Source organism: Poeciliopsis prolifica, unplaced genomic scaffold, assembly GCF_027474105.1.
Source record: "Poeciliopsis prolifica strain line A6 unplaced genomic scaffold, Auburn_PproV2 SCAFFOLD001, whole genome shotgun sequence".
Taxonomy (NCBI): Eukaryota; Metazoa; Chordata; class Actinopteri; order Cyprinodontiformes; family Poeciliidae; genus Poeciliopsis; species Poeciliopsis prolifica.
Window position 1 is genome coordinate 4647931 of NW_026562376.1, and position 11028 is coordinate 4658958.

The 11028-nt window shown below is 36.1% G+C and overlaps 1 protein-coding gene and 1 long non-coding RNA gene across 2 annotated transcripts; both read left to right on the top strand.

Moving 5' to 3' along the window:
- Positions 1 to 2012: 2012 nt before the first annotated feature.
- On the top strand, positions 2013 to 3790 carry LOC129362753 (uncharacterized). Its single transcript, XR_008606267.1, has 3 exons — positions 2013 to 2335; positions 3216 to 3546; positions 3640 to 3790. It is a non-coding gene; the product is annotated as an uncharacterized LOC129362753 (long non-coding RNA).
- Positions 3791 to 7520: 3730 nt separating this feature from the next.
- On the top strand, positions 7521 to 10484 carry LOC129362804 (GTPase IMAP family member 9-like). The gene is made up of 3 exons (XM_055034587.1): positions 7521 to 7635; positions 8808 to 8861; positions 9436 to 10484. The coding sequence occupies exons 1-3, from the start codon at positions 7620 to 7622 to the stop codon at positions 10302 to 10304; spliced, it is 939 nt and encodes a 312-aa protein (XP_054890562.1). The 5' UTR covers positions 7521 to 7619; the 3' UTR covers positions 10305 to 10484.
- The last annotated feature ends 544 nt before the right edge of the window (positions 10485 to 11028 follow it).

Here is an 11028-nt window from a genome sequence, read left to right on the forward strand (position 1 = left end):
GGTTTGGTTTGGTCCGTTGTTAATCTTACAGCATGTAGCGCAGGCATATAACGTCTTGCTACCTCCTAGCATCCAGCCCCTGCTAACCTCCAGCCCCTCCCCGCTGTCCCTCACCCAACTTCCCCCGTTTTATTTAAAAAAGAAATAAACTTGGGTCTTTAAAGAGAACTGATGGGTGGTTGTTTGTATCTTGTCTTGGGTGAGACTGAGACAGGCGGTCTTAGTAAAGTCCAAATTTTTCAGGAGATGCTACCGCTCTCCACCATGGCCTAGCAAAGATACAGGCTTCAGATAGAAGACGCGCATCCCAGGCTGAACAGTGTCAATGAGGATGAATGAAAGCAACATTAATTATTACATATTAACTAATGTAATAAGTTAATATGGCTGCCTTGTGTGCTTCAAGGAGGGGCTGTGAACACTTCCGACATTAACTATACCCACAACCCCATTCTGTTCAGCTACTATACTGTTAATGTGACTTCATTTATGAATGAATTAATGAATTTATTGTCATTACGACATTATAAAAAATACTAGTTACCTACCAAACTGTAGATTTACTTGTGTTTGATATAATTTCTACAATTTTAACGGGAGAAGAGCACAGTAAGATTGCCATCCTTTTCGTAAAGTACGGAAGAATTCACTTATGAATGAAGCAACAAATTTATTGTCATTATAACATCATCCAAAATACTGCTTTTCTTATCTGACGAGTATTGATATAGAATATTAATTGCTAGAAAACGTTGTCCTGTTACCTAGTAACACTATAAACAATCCCCTTTATTTTCTCAGTTCATTTTAACTCATTTTGAAGAAAACATGCTTCTAAGTATGTCAGCTAACTAATTTTAGATTAAATATCATAATTTAATAATTGCGTCTGTTTTGTCATGTAAAGCACTTTAAAATGTTTTGTATATTAAATATGCTACACACAAAAAATGTCCCTGTATAAGGAGAAATATTTTTGAAATTTACAGAGGAGGTGATAAAAGTTTTTGTTTTATTATATGCAATATTGTATTTACATAAAATTTCGACAGAATTTTATTAATTGTACCTGAGTCGTCAATATTAGTCTATAGAAGACTCGGGTGCAATTAAAATTCCCACTTTTTGTATCTCCACAATATATTTTTGGTGACAAAGAATGTTTGAGCTATGCTAAAATTTGTCATTTTTGTTGTATTAATTGGCAAATCTTTGTGTTTTCCAGGGTGTACAAATTCCAGAAATTGTATGAAAGGACAGCGGGTTTCCTCTTCACGAGTCAAACATCACAGTACCAAACTCTAATTTGCAACTGACTGATGAACAAATGGCAGCCTAAAGAAATGCAGTAAACCCAAAACATCACCGTCTTCTGAATGTGACATTTATATTGCTGCAGTTCAGTTTTGTGAGCAGTTTTTTACTATGTGAAAGTTGTCTTCAAAATAAGACTTCCGCTCTTCAAAATGAATCATGCTTTGAATTTATTTTTCACGTTACCTTTTTGTAATTATGTTCAATCAAGTTAAATTCTGTGTATAATAATTGTATAAATTGTGCTTAACATCTGACTGTATATAGGTAACCAATCATAATCAGGATTTTGTCTGTGATTAAATTCAAAGCATGACTTATTTTGAAGAGTGGAAATCTTCACATTTATGAAATGTAAAGCAAAATGCTGATTATGTTACCATAAATGTGAATTTTAGTGCTTTTATGGAAGTTGTTAAAGAACTAAAGTGTTTAAAATTTATAATTTGATTGTTTTTTTCTTTACTCAAAAGGAAGCTAATAGGTACATTTGTCCATTGTCAGGCGCGTGCAGAGGGGGGTGCTTTGGGGGCTTGAGCACCTGCCCCTTTTGCTCCATGGCCCCAAGTGCCCTTTTGTTTTTTGTTTTTTTCTTACACCTGTACTACAATTATTACTATATTACTATTATTACTATTATTATTATGATTACTTTGCAAGAAAAACAACACAATAAGCCCTCCGGTCACATTGTTACCTTTGACCTTTTGCCCATGACGCACGATGCACTTGCCTCTCGCGCGGTGAGATAAGGCGGCTAACTGCGGAGCTCAAGCTAGCGACGTTCCAGATTACAAAACAGCTTTTGGTGAACTGAAAAAAAATTATTTTTGGTGAAAACACTGGAGTCGGCTTGCTACTTGTCAGATAACGGAAAACGTTAAATGTTGTATCGTTTCTCCTTCAGCACGGAGTCGCGGTTTAAGCAGAAATGAAATATAACAAGACAGGTGTCTTAGAGAATATAAGTCTCTAAGTCCGCCTTTCTCTGAATATCTACTGAGCGGGAGGAGACAGACAGGTGAGGAAAAGCTGTTCTTATCTATCGATCCAGTATTTTTATCATCAGACATTAGGCTGTTGTTGTGCTATGAGCTAGCTGCTAGCTAATGACTTTGCTAGCAAAGCAAGGTGAGATAAATAGCTTCCCTGTATTGTTAATGACAGTATTACTTATGCAATAGGGGCACATCGCCCGTCCAAAACCTATCATCTCCATAATGGATATATGTCCGATTTTCTAATTTTCTTTGGTGAATGATGTATATTGCATTTATTCTAGCGTTAGGTAAATGTATCTTGAAGGAGAATTTAAATAAAAGTCCAACGAGGATATTCATTTAGAATTAAAAATAACTCATCCTGAACTACCATGATAAATATAATGTATGTAATAATCAAACTGTTTCTGTCCGATAAAGCATGTCATTAATGAAGGGGCAAACAAACTTTTATTTGCACACATCAAAAATCTTTGGTTTTGATTTTAGGCTCTCCCCAGACGTCATGTGAGAATCGCAAGCAAAACTTTGAATAGCAAGCAAAGATTTCTGACATGCGCAAATAAGTTTGTTTGTTTTGCAAATAATTTTTTAAGTCATGAGATAAAAAATTGTGATTTCAGTTTTTAAAAAAAATTAAGTTAAACATTTTTTTGTTGAAGAAAATGTTAAAATTCAAAATGTCTTGATCACAATTTTATATTATTTAATCGAGGTTAGTATTTTAATTGAATAATTGTGAAACAAATTGAACTCCATAGGAGAGGTCTCATTTTCTCTGAAATTAATATTGTTATGCTGTGGACTGAAAAACATATTGGTTTAAACACAAGGGTAAAGAATTGGTAGTGTGGTTTATTATAGTGTTCTGATCATAATTCTTTGTTTTGCTTTTTTCAGTTTAAAGACGCCACGTAAAGAGAGACGTCAGAAACAAAAAAGAAAGGCAGTAGACTGTTGACAAACTGGGTCAACTGTACCAATCATTCACAGTGAGGTTATTAACATTCTTCAAGACATGACCAACAGAAAACTGTTGCTATGAACAAAAGAGAACAAAAACAGCAAAAAATGCTTAAAAGTTTGAAATTTGTTTTTAAACAGTTAAAAGGCAGTTAATGAAATAAATAAGACTTCACTCAACACAGAGAAGATGAGACAATGAGGAAAAAAAGAAAAGAGAAACTGACAAGAAAAAAAGAAGAGGAAAGATTGAAGAAAATGTACATAGGTACTTACAAAATACACTAAAACACAATTAGAGTAGTCTTTTCTCATAGTGACATGCATTAATTAAATTTTTGCTTTTGTTTTTTTCCTGCAGTTCCACGTTAAAGTTTGATGCAGCTCTGTTTTTCTGAATGGACCGTCTTCATCTCCACTGCAAGTACAGCAACCCAAGCAGATGTTCTTTGATTGTATGTCTCACAATTTTGTAATCTATCATTGTTAATTAAACTCTGAGAGCTGTGTGACTTTGTTAATATTCTGTCCTGAAATGTGATTTGATGTGCCCTTTTTTTTTTTTTTGAGCACCTGCCCCTTTACTAGTCTCTGCACGGCCCTGAGTATCAGATTTCTTTTTCTTTTATTTTCTGAAAGAACCACCTGATTGAGCTCTAGCACCGATTTATCTCCAGGTTCTCCACCGGACAGAAGCAGCTTCAGTGATCAGAGCAGGAAAATATTCGCCAGTGAACTGATATAGAACCCGCATCACTGAAACTACTTTTTATTGATTTCAGTGGTTAAATAAGGTTCTTTAGTAGAGATATGGAGTTCTTGTCTTCTGAATGATACAAAAGTGTTGTTGACTTTGACTAACCAACTTCTGGTCATTTAAACCAACATCTGCCTCCTCAAATTATTTTAATTAACCTTTTATTTGAATCCTTATTATGAAATATGTCCTTGAACAGTGTGTAGACAGGCACCAGCAGGTTTCTGTGGGTTAAAACATCCCGTATTTGATGTCAGATCTCCAGACAAAAGTTTTCTTCATATGTTGTACAAATCATGGGAGGAAATTAGGGTCAGGTTATGATATAAGAACAGAGACAGGAGTCAAAATATTCGTCAGCAACGCATCAACACCAGCTCTACATTAACCTGCTTCCACCTCCAACACGTCCAGAGGAAAAGGTGAGTTTATATAAAACATAATCTCAATTGATGTTTCTAAAATATTTCAATAACTATCATTTTATGTGTTCATTTATTTTATGCAATTTACATATTTGATAATTTCTTTATGGTGGTAAAGATTCAATTCTTATTCCAGATTTTCGCAATTAATTTATTTTTTTTTTTGCCTGAATTTTGATAGCGTTTATCTCTAAACGTTTAACATTCGTATGACAAATGCAAAACCTAATTACCAACAATTTGTTTCTATGTCTTGATTTTATTTAATTTAGTCTCTAAATGTAACCACAAATTAAGTAAATTCGTAATTTTGCTTTGAAAATATTGAAAAATATTACTGTTTCAGTATATCTGCAATTTGACTTGGACTTGTTACTATATATTTCTAACAATTCCTAAAGTAAGTGGGTCTTGAATATTCTCATTTTGTATTATTGAAAAGAAATTTCAGATGAGTTATTCTCTTAAATTATTTATGATTTTTGGGCAGCTTAGCTTTTGTTTTCTAGCACATCTGAACTTGAATAATTCAACAAACTTTCCACCTCTTTGATTAGAAAATAATTTTTCTGTATGTTAAAATTTGTTTTTTGAATAGTTAAAAAACATTCAATTTTTATTTTAGTTTCAGAATTCCTGAAGAAAGAACTGTTTTTCATTGACAGGAAATTAACATTAACATGAAATGAATCAAATTTGTGTTTTTACAAATATCCTCTGAAGGGATCCTAAACATTTTAAGTATATTTTAAAAGTTGACATTCGGTTTTATTATTAAAAACAATTTAATTATGAAATGTCCAACAATAAACAGTCCAACGACAAGGCAGCACAGCAGAGCTGAAACTGAGGCTCAACACTGGTAGCAACTTGCAAAACGAATGGACAGAATAGATAGCACAAGACGAGACGACAACAAATGACTGACAACTGAATGAACAAGGACCCGACAAGGAACAAGAAACACTCGTGGGGTTAAATACACAGAAGGTAATCACGGAACGAGACACCTGGGAAAAATCAAGGGGAGACAGGACAACATGGAGAAACAGAAAACGCAAATCCTGACGGTAACCACCTCCCCCCACCTCCCCCGCCCTGGTAGGGCAGAGGGGTTACCAGATGCCCAAAAATGTTAAAGAGAAAACAAAACACAGTAAGGGCGGGCGGAGGGGTGCCGGAGAGGGGGCCAGAGTTCAAAAATCAACCCAACCAGGGTGGAGGTCGGGGCGCCAGAAGGAGGTTAAAGAGTCCAGACAACAAAGCAAAGACTGCCCAACAAGGATGGGCAGAGGCACTGGAGGCAGACCGTTGTTTGAGCTCCGGCGGACGTTGATGGAGCAGGAACTGGACGCCGTGACAGGTGTCCAGCGGGTGACGTCCGCGGGGGGACCGGACACTCGGAGGCGACGATGGAGCTCCAGGGCCACCAGGAGACAGCAACTCAGAAGGAACACTAGGGAGCGGGGACTCAGAAGGTGCACTCAGAGGCGGAGACTGGGAGGGAGCACTAAGAGGTGGAGACTCGAACGAACTACTAAGAGGCGGGGACTCGCAAGTAACACTGTGCCGCCTTGATTTCTCCTTTTGCATTTTTTTTAACTGTATATGTTATTTTGTACCATCTTTTAGCTTTAAATATTAAGAGGATTTTTCTTTTAATCATTTGTGGGATTCAAGTCTGCAAACACACAGACATATAGCAGAAATGTTGGGGATGTTTAGTTCCAATAAGAGGACTTCTTTCAATGAAGACAGATGTACTAGAGCATTGTAACATTTCAATAAAAATATATTTGCATGATCACAGAATTGTTGTGTCTCTTGTGTGATTCTTTTGTCAAAGCTGTTCAAAGAAAAAAGTTTCATTGTGGGTGAGACTGGTCCAGCTCTCTTTGTACCTGGTCCCACCCATTCAAATAAGGAGGCACTGAACCACCAGATTTGTTTGCAAACCAGAGACTCATCCAGTATCAAACCTTATGCTGCTTGTTTTTGTCTGAACTATTTTTTTGCAAATGCTACAGATATGTTTCTGAAATGTGTGCAGAGCAGAGGTTGCACTGCACAGCGTCAAAATAACAGAGAGTGAGAACACTCATAATCTCTTTTTACCTGTCTGAGAATGTCATATTAAATTATATTTCATTATCATTCGATTTAGTGAACATGATTCTCCCACTGATGGGAGTGTTTACAGGATCGGATAACATTCAGAGTGTAATGCTAACTTCTGTTCAACTGGTGAAATTTTACCTGATTTCAAAACTTTGTCTTCACAGAGAAAAAGTTAAATGTATTCAACTTGATAATAACACAATGTGGATTATCCGTTCAGTTTGTTGAATATTTATGAAAAAAAATTAAGTACAATTAAATGTCAGCATTATTTTTAAAAAATTACGGGTGAACTACTGATGCTTTGATCAGTGTCTACATTTGCCATGAAGCTGGAGTAGCAAAAGCAAACTACAAAACATAAAGGTGGTGTTGAAAAGTTGAAATATATATAAAAAAATAAATCCCTCAGAGAAAATGCAGTAAAAACTGTCAATATTTTTGACCTGTTTGGTAGAACTTCTTCTTTCTGGGTTTGGTTTTTCTACCAGACATGTGGTCAAATAAACCTGCTTACAGCAGCTTAAGTGTGATTAGCATTATTTATTTTTTTAATAGGCGTTTGTTGTTATGGCTGCCTGTCACATTTACACAGCACTTTAAAACAATAGTAATACTATTCTCTTACACAGACAGAGGCATTAGACAGCCAGAGTGCTCAAAGCTCAACTTACTTTCAAAGCTAAACTTCATGTTGTTGGCTTTGTAGTCTACATATAGACTCCAAGGCTACACACACACACACCCACACACACACACACACTCATCTGTATCTACAATAGATCAACGAGTTTCTGTGTGCTAAACCTACTGCTATCGCACATAGAAACCGGTTTCTGGGAGTTAAACCAACAAGTGTCTATGTACAAACAGAAAGTTATTTGTATACTAGGTTTCTGTTTCAGATAAAAGTTTTTCTTGGGCTGGAAAACATCATGGGAGGTGACCCGGGTCGGTTTATTATATAGGAACAGAGACAAGATTGAACTTGTTCATCTGCGACGGCTCTACATCAACCAACTTTAACTTGTTGTAAGGAACATGTCCAAAACGAAAGGTGAGTTAAAATTTTAAACTTCTGATCCACTTCGTTTGTTTTTTAACCAAACTAAGTGCTTGTCATGTTTTTGTACTTAAGGATTTAAATACAGCAGGCAGGAGATGTAGGAGTGAGTTGAAAATGTAACGAAAGCAATGCAGATAAGACTTACAAAAATGCAGGAACCCAGAAAGAAACATAAGATCATCCAAAACACAGCCAGACAGGAGAAATGAAGCCGCTAAGGAGAAGTATGAGGAAGCGAGTTGACAAGACAAGCTGGCGAGGAGTGACTGAGAATAAACTGCTTAAATATGAGGGAGTTTGAAAGTGGAACAAAAGGGCTGATGAGCTAACAGAGGTGAGTGGAGGGAAAAGGAGGCAAAATGAGAAGAGGGAGAGAGAAAGATGCTAGGGAGCAGAAAATAAAATACTTCTCCATCCATCCATTTTCTTAGTACCCTTCTCCCTAACGGGGTCGGGAGGTGCCGCAGTCTCCAGCTGCGTTCCGGGCGAGACTAAAATACTTCAGAATAATTTAGTTAAAGAAACATAATAAAACTAGAGTGACAAAGAACAACAACCTGGAATAAACATAACAGAATCAGAATTCCTTTTAGTGTCATTGTGCATGAAGAAAGCACAACGAAATGTAAAAAATAGCAACGCTAAAATAACTGGATAGAAGGAGGCAAAATGTTGATATGCTGATAAAATAAATCAACATATCAATAAATATAAAAATATAGGAAGCAGAATAAATAAACTGGCAACACTAAGCAGAACTGAAGAAAACAGGAACAAGATCTAAATAAAACAAACAAAGTAAGAATGAAACTAAAATGACCAATAAAGGACAGAAGAAAGCGAAAGAAAAACATAACTGATCTACCTGAAAAGGAACAAAAAACCCACAGAAATAAACAAACAAAACCAAACATCCAGGGTTCCTAACAATGAGAAGGTTTCGATCACTTTTGTAATGTTTTTTTTTCTAAATGAATATGTAGCAGTTTGAATATATATATATTCTTACCATCCTGTTTTGATGGTAAGAAGAGCACATGATTTGTCTTTCAACATTTTTTAAATATCATTACAAACAATGTATTCATTAAGGAAAATTGTGAAATAAAGATCAAGGTAATTTGATCATCATGTATCTTTTCCTGTCTGTTCGTCCCTTTTAGGTTCACGGGTGGACGTGGGAGAGGCTAAGAAGAAAAAATGTGATCAGAAAACAGGTGAGACCAAATCTATTTGATTTATTAGTATTTTTTAATCTTCAAACATAACTGTAAAAAAAATTGTCAAAGAGTTTTTATTTGTCGCTAATGCAGCCCGGTATTTTTCCAGTTGCCTCTGATCAAATTTACTTCAAAGTGATTTTCTGCTACGGTTTGGGTCTGATATTGAAACATGCATGTGACATGTAATATTTAAAACATCTTAAAGGCTGCATTTGGCGCCACCCATTCTGACATATAGAAAGTGAAAGCAGGAGAATCTATTGATACTTTACTGAAAACAAATGCAAGGCATGACAGAGGTTTCAATAAGGTAAACAAAAGCAACAAGAAAAACAAAGATAACAACCAGATTAAAGGACATAAAGCTCCATATATATATCTATCTATATATGTGTGTGTGTGTGTGTGCGCGCGCGTGTGTGTGTGTGCGTGTGTGTGTGTGTGTGTGTGTGTGTGTGTGACATGTTACAGTGTCAACAATTCTTCAACAAATGTGATTTCAAATAAACATTTAATTTTCAGTTTAAGCATTATTTGTGATTTTTTTTCTTTTCTTTTCTTCTTACAGTTGAAGATCCAGAAGACGTTACCATTTTGCTCATTGGCAAAACTGGAACTGGCAAAAGCTCTGCGGGAAACATCATTGTGAATGCTAATGGTTTTGAAGTTGGGAAGAATACAATGGTGTGCGAGAAGAAAATGCATCCCCTGCTTGATGGCCGTAGATTGGCAGTGATCGATACTCCAGGTCTGTTTCACACCAAACTGACAGCTGAGGAGATGAAGACACAGCTGACTAGATGTGTCTCGTTGTGTGCTCCTGGTCCTCATGTGTTCCTGATTGTGATTGAGCCAAAACGTTTCTCGAGAGAAGACAAAGACATGGTGAAAATGATCAAGAGGATGTTTGGAGATGGAGCAGCTAAATATACCATGGCCTTGTTCAGTCATGGAGATGAAATGGAGAAAGATGGAGTCTCAGTAGAAAGAGCTATGTATTTCAACCCACCTTTCAATAATTTTCTCAGCAAATGTAAAGGAGGTTTTCATGTTTTTAACAACAACGACAACAGGAATCAAGTTAATGAGCTGGTGGGAAAGATTGACAATATGGTTCAGAGAAATGGAGGCAGGCGATACACAAATGATATGTTCAGAGAAGCCCAAAGAGCCATTAGTCGGGAGATTTCTCAGGCTGAAGTAAATAGAGAGACAGCAGAGAGAAACAACTCGTTTATTCGAGCTGTTGACCGAGCTGCTGCAGTTTCAGCCGTTGCTGAAGCTGCTGCTGAAGCTGCAGCTGAGGCCGCTGCAGCAGCCACTGCTGAAGCTATAGCTGCAGCAGCGGCTGAAGCTATCATTGAAGCTGCTGTTGGAGTGGCAGATGTTGTGAGTACAGTCACAGCAGTGAGAGAGGATGGATGCGTAACTCAGTGATAACCATGTGATCAGGAGTAATTGCAAGTAACCTCAATGATAGTGACCAGCTTGTTAGCTGTTAGTGAATAGTAATTATTAATTACATATCTGATTAAACACTTTTAATAGAACCTTTAACATTAAAATACAACATGTGATTTGTTATTTAAAGACAATGACTAACATTGTCTTGGCTTGTGATCTGCATATTTAATCTAAAATAATACATTTGTTTTATTGTTCATTTCTTTATTTTGTTTGTTGTCAACAATAAATTCAAAAGATGATTTTTATTAACTAATATCTACATTTTGATTTGGAATGTATGTCTTTATTTTGTGTTCATAATAAACATTTAAGCACTTTATTCAATTGTGTTTGGTAAGTTTTTTTAACCATTTTTTAAAAAGAAGTACAAATAAAAAAGCAAACGTTTTACACTAGAATAGAATGAAATAGAATATTGATGTTGGTATTTCCCTGATCTCTGTTTTCCATTAATGTTCCATGTTTTTCCATCAACCAGGTAGTTTCACTCGGTTCACTATGACTGCCTGTTTATTTGAGTGTGAACCTCATCAGTTTATTCATTCTTTCATTTTCAATAATTTATTTATGCACTATTTGTGGAAAACAGTTGAAAAAGCTACCGGAAGTGTCATTCTTCCTTATATGGTCTGCTTCCAGGTAGCTGAAGTCTCGCACAGCTTGCTTTGCATCGCGGTAGTTTGGATTAGCCGTT